Source organism: Pseudonaja textilis, chromosome 6 (genome assembly GCF_049901715.1).
Source record: "Pseudonaja textilis isolate UNSWEBS1 chromosome 6, rPseTex1.2, whole genome shotgun sequence".
NCBI classification, from domain to species: domain Eukaryota; kingdom Metazoa; phylum Chordata; class Lepidosauria; order Squamata; family Elapidae; genus Pseudonaja; species Pseudonaja textilis.
In genome coordinates, this window is record NC_141995.1 from 22971579 (window position 1) to 22993097 (window position 21519).

General features: G+C 36.4%; 1 protein-coding gene across 5 annotated transcripts in view; it reads left to right on the forward strand.

Moving 5' to 3' along the window:
• LRBA (LPS responsive beige-like anchor protein) overlaps positions 1 to 21519 on the forward strand; it is a 342404-nt gene that overhangs the window by 155669 nt on the left and 165216 nt on the right. For all 5 annotated transcript variants that reach the window (XM_087936051.1, XM_026698133.2, XM_026698135.2 and 2 more), the window contains exon 38: positions 7799 to 7923. In XM_087936051.1, coding sequence (XP_087792177.1) covers positions 7799 to 7923 — 125 coding nt within the window. The remainder of the gene's footprint in view (positions 1 to 7798; positions 7924 to 21519) is intronic.

Consider the following 21519-nt stretch of genomic DNA (forward strand, 5'->3'; position numbering starts at 1 on the left):
TTTTATGAATTTGCTTTTCGATAAGCAACGGGATAAGGGATAATGTTCCTGAAGATTGGAAATCACTTCTTTATATATTGTATTTCTTTTCATTCTCCTTATTCTTTCTTTACTTCTTTCTTTTTCTTTTTTCCTGCACTTTCTATTTTTTTAATGTATTAATTTTTATTATCATAATTTTATTGTCAAAATATTAATAAAAATTATATACAAAAAAGAAACTTCAGCAGATACAAAATGCGAGAATCAATCTGCTAATTGGCACTAGATGCCACATATTATATCTGTGCTTTGGACCTTTCATTGCTTTCCAAAACATTTCTGAGTGCAATTTAGACTTTAAAGTGTAATTTATATAAAGAGAACTAAGCTTTAATCTGTAAAGAGCTACACAGCTTGGTAGCAAGGTACTTTTAGGACCATCCTTCAAATAATCGAAATCTAATATGAACTGTGGACTTAGGGGAAGCTGAAATGGAGAAGGAATGTTTTTCTATTATAGCTCTAATTTAAAAAAACAATGAACAATTTTCCAAAGGCAATTTGAGTTCCCATAAGCCTATGCTCATTTGGAAATTGATCAAAGCAGAGCTGTTTCAGACAGCTTTTAATTAATTCATTAACATAATACCGTCAAAATGTTAACTTAAAAAATGCCTGTTATTGGAATTTAAATTAATGATAAGATATTTCATAGTTCTACTACTTTATTGGATTTCTTTTTTGGTCTGTAAACTTCAGTGAAAACAAACTTCCAAATATTTTAGTACCCAGGGATTATTTCAGATGCAGATTTATTTGCCTTTGTCTTGTACCTGAAGCTGGCTGGATAGAAAGGTCTCTTTCCCATTTGAACCATATATGCTGTAATAGTAGCAGTAGTAGTAATAGCAATTGTTGTTATTTTTGTCCTACTTAAGAAACACAGTGAGACAATTAACAATTGTTTATAAAAAATAAATAACTAAAATCATTCATTAAATATTTTAATTATCAAATAAAGGGTTGACCAAATAGATATAGTGTATCTTTAGATATTTTCTAAATATCAAGACAGTGGAGTTTCAGTACCACTCCCAAGGGTATGTTCTATACTATAGCCTCAGAGTAATGAAGGAAAAAGAGGAGGGAGATGTGTGTGTGTGTGTGTGTGTGTGTGTGTGTGTATGTATTCAGTTACCCCGAAAATAAGCCCTACCATGTTTTTGCACATGTGCCTAATATAAACCATCCCCCCCCAAATAAGCACTACTTAAGTGCATGCCCAGCCAGCCCATTCCATCTGGTTGCTGGTGGTGCTGCTGACACGAGGTGAGGCAAAAGGGGTGGAGCTTACCTCAGGGCCTCTACAGACAGGTCATCCATGCCTTGTGGCAGCAGAACTGCCAAACGTGCAGCAGGAGATCACGTGGCCGCAGCCACTTCTGCTTGCTCGCGGCCACAATGGAGCAGTAGGCCAAGCAATGCCCTGATGCCATGGCCACAAGGTGAGGTGGCGGGAGTGGAGTTGCCTTGCACGCCCCACACTGGCTTACCTCAGGCCCCTACAGCCATGCCATCCATGCCCCAACAGCTGCCTTGTGACCACAGCACCAGCATGTCCCTCAGCCTTCTGCTCTGCTGCAGCCATGAGCAAGCAGAAGAATTTGGCCAGTGGCCACATGGGGTCCTACTGGATGGGGCTACTGGGCTGCCACAAGGTGAAGCAGGTGTCATGGCATGGTTTGGGGACCCTGAGGTAAGCCGGTGCGAGGTGTGTGGGGAGCGCCACCCCCCATCTTGCAGCGGCAGCACTGGCGTGCCACGTGGCCTTCTGCCCCGCCATGAGCAAGCAGAAGAAGTGGGCTTCCCTTACATGGAAAAAAATAAGACAACCACTGAAAATAAGCTCTAATGCTTATTTTGGAGCCCCAAAGAAAATAAGACTCAACACACACACACACAAACAAAATATACAGTATCTCACAGAAGTGAGTACACTCCCTTACATTTTGTAAACCTTTAGGTATATCTTTTCATGTGACAACACTGAAGAATTGAAACTTGGCTACAATGTAAAGTAATAAGTATACAGCTTGTATAACAGTGTAAATGTGCTGTCCCCTCAAAATAATGCAACACACAGCCATTTATGTCTAAACTGCTGGCAACAAAAGTGAGTACACTCCTAAGTGATAATGTCCAAATGGGGGCCAAAGTGTCAATATTTTGTGTGGCCACCATTATTTCCCAGCACTGCCTTAACCCTCTTGGGCATAGAGTTCACCAGAGCTTCACAGATTGCCACTGGAGTCCTCTTCCACTCCTCCATGACAACGACACGGAGCTGGTGGATGTTAGAGACCTTGCACACCTCCATCTTCCATTTCAGGATGTCCCATAGATGCTCAATAGGGTTTAGGTCTTGAGACGTACTTGGCCAGTCCATCACCTTTACCCTCAGCTTCTTTGCAAGGCAGTGGTCATTCTGGAGCTCTGTTTGGGGTTGTTATCATGTTGGAATACTGCCCTGCGGCCCAGTCTCTGAAGGGAGTGGGATCATGCTCTGCTTCAGTATGTCACAGAACATGTTGGCATTCATGGTTCCCTCAACGAACTGTAGCTCCCCAGTGCTGGCAGCACTCATGCAGCCCCAGACCATGACATTTCCACCACCATACTTGACTCTAGGCAAGGCACACTCATCTGTGTACTCTTCACCTGGTTGCTGCCACACACACATGGTTCCAGAAATCCATATCCTTAAGTCTGCTTGTCTGCAGCAAACCGTTTGCGGGCTTTCTTGTGCATCATTTTAGAAGAGGCTTCCTTCTGGGATGACAGTCCTGCAGACCAATTTGATGCAGCGTGCTGCCGATGGTCTGAGCACTGACAGGCTGACCCCCCACGCCCACTCCTTCAACCTCTGCAGCAATGCTGGCATCACTCATACATCTATTTCCCAAAGCCAGCCTTTGGCTGACACTGAGCACGGGCACTCAACTTCTTTGATCGACCATGACAAGGCCTGTTCTGAGTGGAACCTGTCCTGTTAAACCACTGTATGGTCTTGGCCACAGTGCTGCAGCTCAGTTTCAGGGTCTTGGCAATCTTCTTATAGCCTAAGCCATCTTTATGTAGAGCAACAATTCATTTTTTCAGATCCTCAGAGAGTTCACTGCCATGAAGTGCCATGTTGAACTTCCAGTGACCAGTATGAGAAAATGAGACCGGTAACACCAAATTTAACACACCTACTCCCCCTTCATACCTGAGACTATTATATATATAAACATAGAAAACTAGCATTTTGTTTAGGGATACCTTAATAAAATGAAAGTTTGATTAATATTGTTCATCCCCATCTGCATGAAGGCATAATGCATTTTGGGTCAGAAATACAGTTTATTTCCTGATGCCTTTGAATTATTGATTTATACTGGATGTAAAGCCTTCCTTGGACTTGAGTATGTTTCTATTTAAAATCAGGACAGTAATACTTTATATTAAAAACATACTGGATAGTCATTTATTTATGTAAGATTTAGTTTGTTTGTCTTTTACAGACATTAAAATCAACTGGAAATAAAGAATACTATATGTCTAAAATTTAAAATATAGAGCAAGAGACTTTCATAGCATGTATCCTCTAATAGAAGGTGTAATCAGAATTTTTATTTACACTAGCTTCTTTAACATTGATAGACATTGCTGTTAATTGTTTTAAAAATAGTTGATAATCACATCAAATTCTGTTGTAATCATTTGAACATATTTAAAAAGTAGCCATAAGCACAATTTCATGAAGCAACTTCCATTCATTTAGGAATGAAATGAGATTATTATATAATACACACATAGAGAGACTGAGGCAATGGATAAATTCTTGTAAAGTTTTTAGTTTTTAGCAGAAGAGTTAGTAAGTTGATATTTAAACAGAATATTTGTGAGTTTGATATAGGAACTGGCAATTCCATCATTAAATGCTGTGATCATTAAGCAGAAAATCACGTGTCCATGGTGAAGTTACGATTTCTCATTCAATTGTTAAATGAGACATCATGTTGACTGCAGTTTGTCATTTTAGTTCTGCATTCTCCATTAACTCTGTTTGTCAGAAGCCAGTTGTGAAAAACACAAATGGTGACTTTGGAATGCTGCAGTGGTTGTAAATGAACACCAGTTGTGAAATGTCATATGGTAGGTACTGTTAGCTTTGAGTTTTTTAATGACTTGTTTTCAGTAATTCCTCTTCTCTAAATGCCCTTATCCCTGTATTCAAGGGCACGGTTTCAGCCTCCCATTTTCACTTCAACAGCTTGCTGTTTTAGGTACTGAGTTCTGTGAGCAACTGCAAGTTGTTTTTTATCAATGCTGAAAATTCTGCAAATTGCAGTCATATAACTGGAAAGAGTGCATAACCTGAAATTACTGTTCCTAGCATCATGGAATAGAATTGAAAAAAAGTATCTGAGGACATCATATTCATGAGAATAATTTATCTATCATTTCCTGGCTCGCTCTCTATGCAGTGCAATTCTAATGCACCATCACTGGCACAATCTCACATAACAATATAGTCTATTACTCTAACATTTATGCTTGTTAATGACACTAATTTTATTGTCTTTAAACAAACCTAAGGATAACACATTGATAACATTATTACATGCTCATCACAAGTGTATTTGTTATGAAGATAATTGATAGTTTCAACTTCTAGATGTGTCAGTCAGGCACTTTCCTCAATGGTATAAAACTCACATTCATGACCAGGCATAAGCAAACATTTTACCTGCATGATGTGTTTAACCTCCAGCCCAGGAAACAAGAGATGTTTTTCTTTGAACAGGCATCTTGTGAAATGAACTCCAGACTGGTCTCCTGTTTTCATTACAGCATGTGGTTTATTAAGGCTACTGGTCTGAACTTTCTGTTCTGCTTTTTAAACTAGTCTTGCAATAGGGATTGCTGCACTAATTCATTTTAGGAATGTCATTCCATGAAATAATAGCTTTGATTTGGTCACTGGTTATTCCTCATCAAACTTCTAAAATCTTCGATTGTTCTTGTTTTTTTTATGCCTCAAAATAAATAATGCCCTATTCATACTTTTTGTGTAGAAGAAAATGGTATATTGTTATTTTTGCTTATAGATACTTTTTCTTTTTTTTTGTAAAATTGTAGCCATGGTCCTTTCTTTTCTGCTATTAAGAAAAACCAATTCCATAAGAAACTGGTAACGTGGTGCTGTGCCAGAGGTACTGCTGATAATTTTCAACCAGAATGAAAATGCTAGAATTTTGTGAACATAGGAATGGAACAAATGAAAGTGTAATGATGAGTAATTACTTTAGGTTATTTGTCCAACCCGAGATCTGCTGCTTGCCTATATATTTATAGAAGATAATTTTGGGCTGGCTATTTTGGGAGTGTTTTCTCAGTGGTCCTCCTCTTTGAGGAAATAACTTGTTAATTGCACTTCCTATGTCTGTGAGGTTTACCTGACTCCCTATACTATGTATTTGGGGCATCAGAATCTCTATTGTTATCTCTGTATCTAAAACTATTTATTCTACTGTGTGTGTGTGTGTGTGTGTGTGTGTGTGTGTGTGTGTGTGTGTGTGTGTATTTCAAGTGTCCTTTATATATTTCCAGGTTCCTTTAATATGTTGCTTCATGATTATATATAATTTTAGTAATTTTAACTCTCCTAAATACATAATTTAATTTCATTAAAAGTAGAGAAACATGACTGCTTGACCCTAATAATTTAAATCTTTGAACAATTTTGTTCAAAATACAGTGTACTAGAATTTATGACAGAAGCTCTTAACAAATGTTTAGAAGCTTATATTATGTGTTAATTATCATATGTTTGTGGCACAAGATACAATATTTCTCAGTACAATACATACAAAAATATCAGTTTAGGTAACTAGTTATTTGTACTGATTAATAGACTCCATTATATATTTCTCCAGAAGATGAGGAACAATTTGTGATTCGAGACTCCTATCTGAGTTGATACTTGATAATAATTTTAACAGATAAGTGAAGAAAGGCAGAATGATGAAGTATCTGTCCAGATTTCATGACTATCAAATACATGCACACAGAAGCAGTAGTAATCTGCCCTTTTTCATACTTGATGTGGTGAATTTTAAGTTATTAATCACAGTTTGAACAAATGTAGCTTTTTAATGCATATTCCTGCCCTTTATAAATCCTACAAAATAAGTTTTAAACTAGTCTTGAAGAATTTCATTTTAAATTTCTAAAATAAATATAGATAGTAAAAATGTATGTGTTTCATTTACTCAGAATTCAAATAATTTACAGCATAATGAGAATTACAGTCAGGAAAAAGAAAAGGGAGTTGTTTTTTTAATTAAAATTTTGTTGCATGTATATTATTAGGTTTCATATGATGTATTATCTACCATGGACTTTCAACAATTAGCCTTACAAGATGAGAAGTTTATAGATTTTCATTTACTCTCAAAAAATAAAATGTTACTATTTCTGGAGATTAAATAAAAAAATCACTGGTACTGTGAGTCTGTATTAATTTGTAATAAGTAAATTAAGCAGGGCTATTTATTTTTCAAAAGTGACATATGTACAATGATTATTACCTCATAAAAAGAAATGATAATATAAAAAGTAATTTTTGCTTACAGTCTTACAATAGATATTTCTTTATAAATAATATAATTTGTAATTGGGGAATGCAGATGTTGGCGGTATATCTCAGTGTTATTCTGCAAGCTTTTATTATTTTACATATTTATTTGTATCTCTAGGTATGAATACATACTTGAATTGGCTGCTATTGCCATTTTTAATAGATAATGTACAGCTTTATAGCATACTTGCTCATAATATGTAACAAGATAGCACCTGGCATTTATATATGCCCATATTAAAAAGATCTATGCATATTTGAATAATACAATGCAGAACATAACAAATGTGGTAGAACCTTTTTATAAATATAAATTTTAAGACATATTCTTTCAGCACTCTCACCATAACATGAAGTTCTTAATTAAATGCAAAAACCTAGCTACATAAAAACAGAAACCAAATCTGATTTGCTTGAGAATAAATTGTTATTTCACTCTCCTGGAATAGTTTATTTAAAAACAGGAAAAGGAAACAAAAAAGGATTTTTTTTACATTCTATGCCTCAGGGGCTAAAAGTAATGAATATTTTAAGAGATTATTTTAATTAAATTCCTGCAGATCTAAATAGAGTAATATTTTATTATCACATACATAATCATGTAACAGAAGTATTCATTAAAGTTAACACTTTCTCAACCAAGAATTCATGATAAGATTTAGTGACCTTGTACAAAAAGGCACAAATTAGGAAGAAAAATGAAGGGGGACAGACTTTGATTAATATAGGTAATGCTATACCATATTTATAATAGCTTTTCCCTATTCTGGTTTATAAATGCAGTCACTGAGAAAGGTGCCCTGCTGAGGCTGAAATGAGGCTGAAATCGGAGCACATGCCACTAGAGTGTGGGGAAACTGATCACACTGTCAGCAATTCATTTCAAAATGATGTATTTAGTGCTCATTTCACCTTCTAAGAAAGAAAGGAAAAGGGAGTTTCTCAGACTGGAAGGTGATACTGTTATTTTCAAGGGCATATCTAACTTAAAGATTGTAGAAAGGGTTTTGGGTGCTGTTTTTAAAAAAAGGAAAAGGAAAAGAGCAAACAAGGAAAGCTTTATGCAGAAATCCAGTGCTACCATGCTGTTTGGTAATTGCTAACATATGTGGCTTCTCTATTTCATTGTAGTCGTCCTCGTGAGTTCTGGCGCCTTGACTACTGGGAAGATGACTTGCGGCGCCGGCGACGATTTGTGCGTAACCCCCTTGGATCGACACATCCTGAAGCGACCTTAAAAGCTGCCATAGACCACGGTCAGTGTAAAATCTACTCACTGTCAATAGTCTCAGGTCTGTATGGCAATGGAATTAGAGAACTTGATTGCTCTAAGAGAGCATGAACTGTCACATTTGGAGTTCTCTTCTTTGGGGTTTCAGACCCGAGCATTTCAAGACCTAATTAGTCATTATTTCTTAGCAGCATCTGCCTTGGAAAAACCCTTTAGGTAGAGGTTTTAGAATACCAGAAATTTGAGACAAAGGTTTAAGATTCTCTTATTCCCTTAAGTTTTAATAAGGTTTTGTGACAAATTGTTGTATGTGTGAAGTTGTAGCAATATAAGCAAGATATATTTTCCTGTGATATATCCCCACTAATTATTTTAATTAACTTCAGTTTAAAATTAAAATTGTGCATGAGTGAAATGATGTTCACAGGACCTCTGTTTTAATTTTCCTGCATTATACAAGTCAGAATGAAAGCTTTTCTCAAAATACAAGTAAATTATAGGAAGATAGATCGATACCTAGATAAGATAGATGACAAGCAGTAGACACACCAATAGACAACATGGACCAAGCATCTTAACCTCTTGTACTTATTCTTAAAGAGTCATTTCTGAAAGAAAATGCCTGCAATATGTTAGAGCTATAATGCCAAAAATGTGACAGAAGTAAATACATGACCAAATAAAGAAGACTCATTAGTACAGTCTTAACCTATAATGGTATTGATCACCTCATATTTTGCTACAGGAGGTGAAAAAATCAGGTGTAGAATTAATTACACCCTTTCTGCTTTAGGATTGATACATCGCTGTACTATACACACAGAGATTTCAAGAGTGTTAATTGTCCTAACAGTTATATTTAGTATAATTTGATGCTCTCGCTTTCATTGTTTTTCAGAAGTATTGAAGTAGATAGTTCATTAGTTCATTTTTTTTGTTTATTTATCAGAATATTAAATAAGAATTCAGTGATTATATTTTTAATGTTAAAATATATTTTATTAAGTTTTAAATCATGATGCATTAGTGTAATAACAGATCTAACTACATGAAAGGCATTAAGATGTTTTAAATCATATAGAAATTTGTACTTAGTTTTAAACCTAATATTTAATTACTAACTGTATAATCACAAGTGGTAAATACTCTAGCAGTATTATTTTAGATATATTTGAGTGTGCGCGCGCATGCATGTCGTGCATGCAGAGCAATGGTTGTAATAATACAGAACTATGATAGGCTGTATAGTATGCATTTTTCATTGAAATGATTGTGAAAAAGTCAACCAAATACAAAAATCAACTTTTTATTACACAACTAATTATATAGATGATTTCATTTGGAATGAAATACTATTTGGAAATGCTTTTGTGCTACAATACTGTGTTTTCTTCTCAAATACTATATTCATTATTAATGCAATTTTTTGAGTTTAAGATGATAAAGAATACTCTTAATTCAAATATTTTTTAAATCTGATTCTACTTCAGTCCTGTACTTGCAAGTAGAATGTAGCAAAACCACTGAAATAAACCTGATTTATTGAATTAATGTGCATACAATCGAAGCATGGGTCTATTGTTTCTAGATTATATGTGCTTATGCCACAAAAGACATTAATGCAGAAAAGGCATAATTTCTAAGATGGTTTGACTTGGTATGGCAGACAATACTTGATGGAATAATAACAGTTATTGTGTAGTTTTTAGATAGGTTAGGTTTATGAAAATATCTTGACTGATTAATTGGTAAAACATTTTAACCTTTTTAAAAGTAAAATCTCTCTGTCCCTACATTTAGCACATACATATATACTCACATAATAAAGCATCACATACTTGCTCAAAGAAAAAGTGCCTTAAAATTGATTCACAAAACAATTTCTGTGAGCTGTATCCACAACTGAACAGATACCAGGTGATTGTGCACTAATATGTTTTTTCAGCTGTTTCCATTACTGTGCTGTTCAAGAGCTTTCTTCCTTCTATAATACAAATTAAGGCTGTGGATTGCTTCACATTCAAAGAGAAAAAGGTGCTTTGGAGCGTGCAGAGATTCCAATGAAACAGCTGCCTCCGATTCCTTAAATCAAATGCACCTTTTCTTAGGATTGTGTGGCTGCCTACTACAATTCCATAACTGGCAAAAGGCACAGCTGAATTATGGACAGATATTCTGCTTATGCCCTCCACATGCTTGAACCACTTTTTTTTGCTTTTGGCACTGAAGCAGTGCATAGTCTTAATTCAGTCTAATGCTTACAAATGAAAATAGCCTAGGGAGCAAAACTAAATAGGAAATAAAAGGAAACTGAAATGAACTTCTACAGCCTTAGTAAATTGTAAATTTGTAAATTTGAGCTAGTATATAAGCATATATTAACATCAGGATGACAGGTATATTTGGCCTTTGAGTGACTTGACAGAGGTGACACTATAAAAAAGGTAAACCAAGGCAAAGGCTAGATTAATTTAAATGTATAGTTAAAAAGGTTCTACCTGAATTAGAATTTTGTAAGAAACATCACATCTTTTTTTACCCTTCAGTATGTCACAAGTTCTCAATGAAATTCTTGTTCTGTTCTATGGTTTTTTTTAATTGCAGAATAGTCTATTTTAAGGTCTACAATCTTCTTTAAGCAATTGGATTCAGGCCAACTCAGACTCATTTTCTACAGTGCAGTTTATTGGTTTAGTTCTAACTACATCAGCTCCAGTAATTGTAGATTGTATATATAGTTTATATATGATTTCTGGAAGAAATATTCTCTTTTGTTATATTCATAAGTGTATTTTTCACAACCATTGTAATGTTTGTTAATTTCTGCTGTCTTCTAGATATTCAGTTTGTTTATTTGTTTTTTTTTAAAAAAGATAGAAGAGAAATAAGTTATAATTGCAATCCTGTACAATAGAAGATTTGATAGGTAGTTCAGAATAGGACTATTCCTATAATTCCTCCCTTCGCAAATGCAGTTTATTAAATGTTGTTGTTGAAAGAAGTGGAAGAGGTCCAGAAACAATCAGACATAGTATACTAAGGCCAGAGAGCAAAAATCATGTCCCTCTTCAGCCCCATTTATGTATTTCAGTAGCCATCTCTCCAAGGAATTGACTTGGTTTGAAGGAGAGCCTCTGGTGTAGAGGTGGCAGAGTAAATACCTTAAGACTAATGTTCTCTGTTCAGACAATCAATATCAATGCAATGACTATTCTCTGGGCTACTTTCTACTTAAAAACATTTTTTAAAAAAATTCTGACAATTTAATTGCCCTTCCCAAACACACATTAACTTGCCTCTGAAAAAGATTTTTCAAAGAGTGAAGTTCCAAACCTATTTGTAAAAGGTTTTATTTATGTCTTGAATGAAGCTTGCTTTCCATTGGACCTGTTTTAAAACTCAGGTGTTGAAATTATTCTTCTCATTAAAAAAGCACTTACATAAAATGTAACCTTTGTGAACAGATACATTTTAATTAATCTTCATTGTAGAAATGTTGCTCACAAACAACTGTAATAAATTATTTACCCTGAATATCTCATCTTCCATTTTAAAATACCTTTTCACATGGGTTACAAAGACTTTACTGGGTATAATGAGTAACCCCACCTTTATGTATTTCTTAGGGCACATATTCTTTTCATGGATGAATGAAATCGAGAAAAAAACCCTCATATTTTAAGTCATCAATTTTGAGGGTATTTTTAAAAGAATTTACAGAAAACCTAAAGACATAAAAGTTTCAACTTTATTAATGAATAGTGTGATGATATGCTAGAACAGCTTACAAGTAAATTTATGAACATTAGAAATGAATTTATTAATATGAAATCTTAATGTTTTTAACTATGCAAAACTGAAAAACAGTTTCATAAAACTAAGCATTACAACTTATGTCCAGAAAAGCAGAAAAAAAATAAGTTCACAACAAACAATCCATAGCAGATTATATAAAAAAAATCAGTCAAAATAAGTATGCAGAAAATTATATGTTAAAATTATACTCACACTGTGACCCCATTTGATTTATTGGAGCAATTGTTGAGAAGGTTGTCCTAAAGAATTACCAGCATGACAACATATTTGGCAAAGTATAAAGGGATATTCATTTAGATATTGTGAATCTAGGAATTTTATGAAAATTTTGATTTGAATCAATTTAAGAGCTATAAATTATTGTAATTTCTATATTATTCAAAGGAATGGATAGCAGGATTTAAACTAATTGAAACTTCTGGGCAGTTGTCAAGGCCACTTTATTTAAAATGAATTGCAAATATGAACTTGAAGCAACTTCATCCCACAATTCAATGTAGAAATTCAGAAACATGATATGTAAAAACAAATTCAGTGTCAAGCATTATGTTTAAAAACAATTAACATTTAAGGGAGGGGCAGGGGAAGAAATTTAAAATACAGTTCTTGACCTATCATATTATATTTTTTGCTGAGAAGCTGAATTTGCATTCTGCCCAGTCAGACATTCTGGAATTTATCATCAAATCATAGGTTCATGTAGAAAAATTCCATTGTTAATGAGATGAGTCACCATCTCTGCTTTTCCATTTATGTGGGCACATTCAGGGAAGAAAATAAGTGAAACAGTAACAAGTTTCTTAAGTTTCTTTTCAGATGTCCTCGTCAAAAATTATTTAAAACACTTCATATTTTTTAGGCAACAAATGAATCTAGGATTTTAAAATCTAAAATATCATTGGTCTGAACAGCCAGGTAGCCTATGTACTAAGAATTGAATGGTTGGAAGTGCAATTTCTTGTAAAATCTACACCTGAGGAACACATGTTCCAAGATCTCAATATCACACAGGCATCTTCTGCGTGAAAAGGATATCTGAGTCTATCTACCATATATAATTGCAGAGGGATCAGCTTTGGAATATGCTGTAGAGAAGGCCCAATGATATTTGGGAAAGGATAACTGGTGTAATATGGAGACAAGAACTATACAAATTGGTTTATGGGAATGAATTCAAAGCCTTGACCTTCAATCTTCCCTTGGAGAGATGAGTCAGGGAGAAGTGAGAGAGAGATGAGAGATGAGGATAAAATATTGGATGGCATCAGAAGGCAGTGAGATACAGGAGAATCAAGATGGTCAATATTCCCTTAAACTTAGTTTAAATCAAAGACACAGAAGTTCAAGGAAGACAATGAACTGAATAACAACCTAAAATGAATAGGGGAGAAGCATAAAAAGTGGAATATACAAATTAAAAGCAAATGAAAATATTAGCTGAATTAAGCTGATCAGGGTCTGGTCAGCGCTTCAGCAGGAGATGGAACACAGTGCATTAGATCTACTGTGAAAGGAAATAATATAAATAAACTTTCAAATGCAGAAAAATTTATATTAAGTAATATAAATTTCAATTTTGTCACAGGACAAAGCAACAATAAAACTTATTTGTTTGTTTAGAAGCCCTATTAATTGCTTTTAAATTATAATTATGAAGTGCTAACAACTAGAAAATAATCTAATGTTCAAGTTCTTCCTTACTTTTAGAACGCTTAGCAACAGTGATGCCTCAAAAAAGTATTTGGTATTAACAAAATTAAAAGTGGAGCAATATCACCTGTTCTTTCATGAGTAGCAATACAAATTCTACAGGATGGTATGACAAATGCTAAATATCCAGGCTATTATAAATAGATGAATATATTGAATGAATGAATGAATGAAAATGAATGAAAACATAATAGACAGACAAAAAAATCCCCATATTTTTTGCAAGGAAATGATATTTCATGATGTCATCTTTATTTCTTAATTATTTTATAATATGATATTGATAATTGTATTAAAGTTTTTAAAAGCTAATTTTATAAGCATTAAGGTCAGGAGTCTATAAGTTCACTCTGGAATGAGTTTTGTTCAGCAACTCCATGGGCAGAATCCCATATGAACAACTTAACTCCACTTCCCACCAGATGTCAGTCATGTGCTCATCTGTCACTATTTTTCTATCTTAACTGCCAGAATTAATTTCCACAATTATGTCAGCAGGTGAAAGAGTTGTCAGTCAGAGATCATTTTGGCTTATAAATCAGCTAGTCGCTACTTTACTCTCTTGAGCTAATTTGCAGAATAAGATGTAAGGATTCAAAGAATGCAATTATTAGTGTACTTCAGTAGTACTTCCAAAAATTTATTATCTTTCTCTCCCTCTCCCTCTCCCCTCCTTCCCCCCCCTTCCTCTCCCCTTTATATATAAAGCAGTTTCAAAGTATTGCCAGTAAAACTTTCAAACAAAACTGTCAGATAACAGAAATGATTGGCCAGCAACATGATTACATCAGCTGGATAGTTCGTTCTATAGAAAGCATATGGCATAATCTAAAATAATAGCTGTGTAATCTCATGTCTTAATCACATAAACATTTATGTTCTCAAGTCTGCTGATTATGAACTGTGGTTTTAATTCTGTGGAGCACAAATTTGGTATGTGCTGTTAAATTGCAAGTATTGTGGCTTGAAACCAGAGTTGCTTTTGTTAAAGAAAATATAATTTCCTGGAACTTCTGTATTCCTCTTCATCATATTCAGCACCTTAATCCCAGAACTGGAATTTATTGGCATCAGTAGACTTCAAAGTATGGGTGGGAAATACTTGTTTTATGAAAGTGAACTTTTTTGTGTTTCAGTTAGTTACTCAAAATCAATGATTTTAAAAATGTAACTGTAAGCTGTTAGAAAAAGTCAGTCCATCTGTTTAGTTAAATTTTTCACTTAATTTGCTTGAAGGCAAAGTTAATTTTGGTGCACATTTGACTGCTGAGGTGGTGTTGAGTGTATTCTGTTTATGTATGCTGATTTATTAGCTAAACAGCCTTATACCAAAATTTATCAAAATTATGAAATAATTTAAAAGGAAAGAAAGCAAGTAAACTGTAGTCCTTCATGACCAGGATATGTATCAAAGATCAGATTTATAGTATATAAATTACTAGTAAGGATTATTATGGCAAACAAAATATATATTGTTTTTTTTTTTATAAAAGAAATGTTGGCAAAATAGTCTGGCTACATGATAAAATAAAGAAAAAGAGTCCTAATGTTACTTCATCATAGAGCAGGAATCTCAAACTCAATTTCATTGAGGGCCACATCAGGGCTGTGGTTGACCTCAGGGGGCCAGGCGGACATGGCTGACTGGGTGGGTATGGCTGACTGGGTGGGTGTGGCCACTTGACACTACTCACTGGGCATGGCCAGTTGGGTGGGCGTGGCCAGCTTGACACCACTCCCCAGACTGCTGGCATGTTTCCTCTTTGTACTGGGTAGACTGGGCTGAAGCCACGTGGGCCAGCCCCTTACATTTTCCAGGATGGCCCTATGAGCTGGATCCAACCTCATCACAGGCTAGGACCAGCCCGCGGGCCTTGTATTTGACACCTCTGTCATAGAGCATACCTACCAGCTTTTGATGACCATTACTACATCTAAAAAATTTGTAACTATAATAGATGTTTCAATAAACTGGTTTCACAATATCTAACTTATAATTGCTAATTGAAATAAGTGAAAAAGGATGCTGCCAAATGGTTCAATAACCTGAAGATATCAAGAATGATAATTTTTATTAACTTTTTTTTGGTCTTCTGTTCAGTTGTGTTGGATTCTCAGAGTGTGCCTGGAAAAGTCCCTGCAGTTTTGGGGGGAAGGTTTTTCAGGAGTAGTTTGCCATTGCTTCCTTCCTAGTAGAGGCTGATTGGCTCAAAGTCACCCAGCTGGCTTTGTGCCCAAGGTGGCTTTAAAGCTCACAATCTCCTAGTTTTAAAGCTCACAGTCTCCTAGTTTTTAAACTTGATGGCTTAACTACTATACAAAACTGGTTCTGATTAATAATGTATTTATTAACATGAATGTTGTAGATTTAACTTCAATGCCTGAATGCACTCCGAGGGGTAAGATAAAAAATATTACTATATCTGTCTGTTGTCATCCTTGAGGTGACAACAAGTTGTCAGTTTGCACCAGCTTAAATGCTTTCTATGTGGAAAATAAAAGGTATTATAAAATATTTTTATATAGCCAAAAGAGCATCTGAAAGCATTCAATAATGATGATGGGACATATTTAATCTGTATTTGGACATTTAAGACATTAAGCTTTGCCATGACTTTTTATGGACACAAAACATGTGAAGTAGACCCAGTAAGGTAAATCAGAATCTGTTTTCCCAGCATAAGAAAAGCAGAGCATTTTGAGAAAATGGGCTATGTGAGTCTTCCTCCTAAATGTCTTTCTCCCACCAGATTTTGAGTCAGCAGACTTTCCAATGGGACTCAATAGAGTCCCAGAGGAGTTCCAGTAGGAGAAGTGTGTTTTTGTTTGAACAGAAGCTTCACTTATTGAAGGGTCCAGTTATCCAGAAATTTGTAAGATGATGTCATCACCATGAGGATAACACTCAGTTCTATCTGCCCCTTTCAAATGAGTAAGGATAACTATTTATGTGTGCTTCACAGTTTCTGAAAGCAATGATATGCAGGATCCTGACAAACAGATCAAACTATGGTAACTATAGATAAAACAGAAATACTGTGGATAGACACTGTTTAGACTGAGCAAACTAGGTTTTACATAAGGTAGAGCATTTCCTGAAAGAACAGGCATGGAGCTTTGAAGAGCACGAATCCAACTTGTCACTAAAGACACATATGATTTCATTGGCCTTGTCAACTTCCAAAATTGGACTGGGATAAAATATTGTCATTAATCCATGCCATCATAGGTAAGCAGTGGGATTACTGCTGATTGTTACGCTTCTCTTGAAGACAATCCATAGCTGCAACTGGTGTTCAGTTACTAAGCAAGACAGCTAAATAGAATCAAGATAGTGATTGCTTGTGCACTACTGAGTCTATGTTAAGAGATTGGCATCAAGCCAAATATATTTTAGAAAATCTACTTTTTCAGTGCATCTTGACCCATGAGATCAGCTGGGAGAAGCCTGTTGTAGGATTGCTCATAATAGGATGGCCCAGAATGGAGCTTGTATAGCATGTTGCAATTGTCAACATCTTTCCCAAGGAAAGTATGGTAGATATCATGCTTTCTACAGATAACAACTGAATACTTGCCTGTTGATCAGGGCATTTGTAGATGCAAACTGCTTTTAAGTTAATAATTGAATTGTATTTTATAGTCTTATTTTGAAATAGTTTAATTGTTTTACCTCATCTTTGAAATTCTTATTATATAACACTCTGGCTTTCTTTGAACGGAATAGCAACAGTAATCACATGAGTGATTGTGTAGGTACCATAATTTCATCTTATAAACATACCCATAATAATATACTTAGAAAGTGGTGTGTTTTTTTAAAAAAAGTTGTGATAGATAAGTAGGTCATATTTTAGACTATTTTAGACTATCTATTGATTTTTGACTTGAGCTGTTACTGCCACTTTACACAATTACCAATGATAGTGGAAAAGCCAAAGTGCTCATATGGTTGGGTATAGTACAAGAAGTAGTGTTTTAGCCACATCAGATCTGTAAGCATAGGTAATATATAAATCCATATTCAGGCATTTTTCAGTAATGTTTTAAACCTCAGTACCATAGGCAATTGATTATCAAATCATCTGTTGATACTTGTTAAGTGGCAAAAGATATGAGAAAAAACATTAACACGTGGTAGACAAGTTTACTAGAATTATTCTTGAAAATAATTGAAAAAGTTGGCATCCATTTTGATTTCCTAACTTAAACAGGATGAAAGAAGTTGCTCAGCTTTAAATAAGACTGTTAGTCTAATTGAGAGTTTAGATACAATATACCAAAATGGTATATTGTGTCAAGTTACAGACATAATATTAAAATTTACAGACATATTTCCTATATGCTTTATTTTTATTTTTTGCTATCACTTTGTTTTTTTTAATTCCTAGAAAGCAACTAGACCACTGAGAATTAAGTATTAGTGCATGTGTATTTTACTAACTTAAAATCCTCAAGGGAGAGTTAATTACAGGAAAACCTTTCTAAACATCAGTTGCATATTTTCCATGACAAGGGGTTTTCAATTCTCACTGAATAAGTCCAGAAGTAAGAGTGTTGTTTAGTTATATCCACAAATATATTTAAAAGGAAAAGGAAAAACAAATTCTTTTCCTGCTTTCATGGTTGCTACTGGTAAATAGATTTGCAAATATATTTTAAAGCATCTGGATTTAGAAAAAATATGAAATATATTAAAAAGAGGCTACATTTTAAATTGAACTTAGAATTTGAAAAGCTAAGGACAGAGATTCTAAATTGATTTGCTTTTATGTATTGTGTTAATAGTTTCATTTGAAATTTTTGTTCACATACTTAGACACAATTAAGCTTATATATGGTCACAAGGGATTGCCTTCATCTGTAAATGTTTGCAGATTAAAGTTTTTAAAAAATAATTCCTTGGAACCTTAAACTGTGCATGGCTGGGATCAAAACGTAATCAGCTTTGGATAGGAAGCTGGCTGACCACGGTATGTTTGACATATGTTTCCAAAGAAGATGGAGGCAAGTATGCCGCTTCTTCTACAACACAAACTAAAATGGTCTATACTTTTTCAACTCTCTTCTATATTAGAAATCCAGATAAGTTTCATGTGTTCTGCAACTATATCACAGCAGGTAATAGATAAGTAGTGGATTGCTGCCTCCTATCTGTTTCCTGTTGTCAGCTCTAAATACAAAGAAATAAATTTAGAGATGGAACAATAGCAACGCTGAGAACAAAATCAGACTAATTTATTACAATTACAGAAGTTAACTCATTTTATGCATTTTGAAGTAGAATTATTTGAACAAACAGCTTTGTCTTACTATTAGCCTTTACTTTAGTTTGGAAAAACTGGTAATTTTAAAATTTTGTGATAGTGGAGTAAGAAAGTTAGTCTTCCTATAAAGCTGCTTTTTTCCAGATGTATTAGATCCCCATCCTCATCATTCCCAGGCAGCATGGCTTTTATGAGTTATGAGAGCTGACATCCAACCTATTTGAAGGTCAACAGGTCAGAGAAAGATGGTATAAAGGCACTTCGGCGCTGGCCATATTTGGACTAAAGTTCCATTCATTTCAGTAGCCTCGTTCTTTAAGTAACTTGCGTTTTACTGCAATTTTAAGAACGAATTGGGTTGCAACCTAACCTTAGCACGTCTTTGAGTCCGTGCAGCATTAAAATCATGCAGATTTCTCCTCGTGCTCATCACTTGCATCCTGCACCCTTTAAAAATGAGCGTGTCTGTATTCTGTTGTGCAAACCCGCCGGGTTCTCAGCGATTTCTTGAGCTGGAGTTGAGAGCTGTTAATGCTACCTCTGCAAAGGAATCCCATCGCTGTGTCCCGTCCTCCTCCCCGCCCGCCCGCCCGCCTCTTTTCCGTCGAGGCCCTGTGGCCGTCCATCTCCTCCGGCGCAAGGGACGGTCCCGCTGAGCGCCGTTTTGATAAGAGCCGCGCTCGTACCTCGCAGCCTCCGCTTGAACGCCGAAAGGCCGCGTGGGCCCATTGCCGCTGACTTGCCCTTGAATTCCTAGTGCAGAATTCCGAGGAAGCCGATACGGCCGACTGGTCTCCGCCGGCCACCCGTGCCGGAGCGATCGGAACGCTTTGTGTCCTCCCTCGGAGAGCTGCTTGGCCGGGCGATACCGCCGCTGTCCTCACTCGGTTCTGCCGCTAAAGCCAGGCGGAGCCTCTTAACCATCTGCGCCGTCCCCCGGAGCCCCCAGATCCTAAGTGCCTTTTTAAAAAGAGAAATCTGCCACGTGCTGGGTAGGTACGTTGTATTTATTTCTTTTCAAAAAAAACACATACCCTTTAAAAAAAACCCAACGTTGCCTTGGGGGCCTCGGCTGGCACGATATTCTCAGAAACGGGAGCGCGTCTTAAAATACCTTTTGGCATTGAGCGCGCCGCCGCTCCCGAAGAAGAAGAAGAGGAGGAAGAGGAAGAAGAAAAAGAAGAAGAGGAAGAGGAGGAAGACGACCTGCCATTCTTTCTTGCGCTTGGGGACAGGCAGCCTCTGCTGCCGCCTGTAACGCGGACAAATGTCGCCAACGCGGCGCCAGGGTCAGCCTGCTATTTCCCCAAGAAAGGTGCGTTTCGCACGGGCTTCGTGGCTTGAAAAGCACCGAGGGACTTGGATCCCGAGCCGCTTGTAAGTTCTGCGCCTAGTGTAAATGTCTATCCTCCCGTAGCAGCCCTGGAAGGAGAAACGCCGGCGTCTTTAGGAGGGACGGGAGGAAAATCAGGCCCCAAAACTTGGAAATAGGGCCGCCTCCTCCCTGGCCCAGGAACTTCTCAAAAGAACCGCTTCCACTTAACAGCTGACCGCGTCTCCCCCTGCGAGGGCGAGGGCGCGCGCAGACGGCCCATTCCAACTTCGGACTTTCCGCTTTTCCGCTTTGCACGCGCGTGCTTTCCCTTACGCTCCTTTGGCACGCCTGTATAGGATTGCAGCCTCTAAATCTCTATAGGATTGGCGCGCTCTAAAGCCACGTCCCTTGGAGCCCAGTAAGCACTGAGCTTCCCACTCGTAATAACGGGCTTTCGCGACTTCATCCTTTTATCTCTTGGTTGCGTGGAGGGAGGATCAGGCCCATGTTTCGAGTGGAGTGCCTGTTGGCTAAGATCTGAGAGGAGAAGGATCTGGACTGGGGTGAATTGGACAGAAGCCACTAAAGCCATTTCTGGCTAGCTGTTGACCCCATAAAAGGGAGGGGGCGCAGCTGTGAAGCCACCTCCCCCTCCACCCCCCATATACACCCAGCCCTAAAGCAATATCTATGGGGACTGTGAGCAAGAATGTCCCTTCAACCAGCATATTCACCTACCATAGTCCTCACATGGAGAATATTCCAGAAAAGTTGTGCAGTTTCTGTATTATGAAAGGAAGTGCGATGATTGTGAAGATTGTGAAGAACAGGGAGGTTCAAAGCCCGTTTTGTTAACAATAACCATGTTCAGTTTAAACCACAGCCTATTGCCCTGCCTGACTCCCCAAAACCAGAATTTCTTCATGTTTATACAGGCATTTTGTTGTCGCATTGGTTTAAATTCATTGAAATTCATGAAGCTGAAGTTTTGCTGATGTCTGGCTCAATATGAATCTCCTCCACTAACTGCCCTTAGGCATGTTTGGCTGGTTTGTCTATCTGCCTACGACTTCCCTCTTGAGAATGGCAGTAGTGTGTAAAATGTCCTTCCTCTGCATGGTGTTTGGTAAGATTCTCTACGAAGCTTAATGGGACCAGGTATATGTTACAGTTATCTTGTATCTCCAAATACAAACCAGCTACTTACCTGCAACCTTAACTTTTTTTTAAAAAAAAATCTACTTGCAGGTGTTTCAGTGAGTGAGTGGGAGCCAGGGCTGGAAATGAAATAGGTTGTTTGCTATGAATATCCATGTAACTTGGTTTAGAGCTAGTTCTGTGTTTCACTGAATTACAGCCATCACTCTCTAACTGTTCCTTCCCCGATATTAAAGCAGTCCACCAGGCTATTTGACCCTTTCCCAGGTAACTTCCTTTCTCCATCCTAAAGCTTCAGGGTCTATATAACAGGGCTGTTTCTCCTCCCACCTCCTCATTGCAATTGTTGATAGTT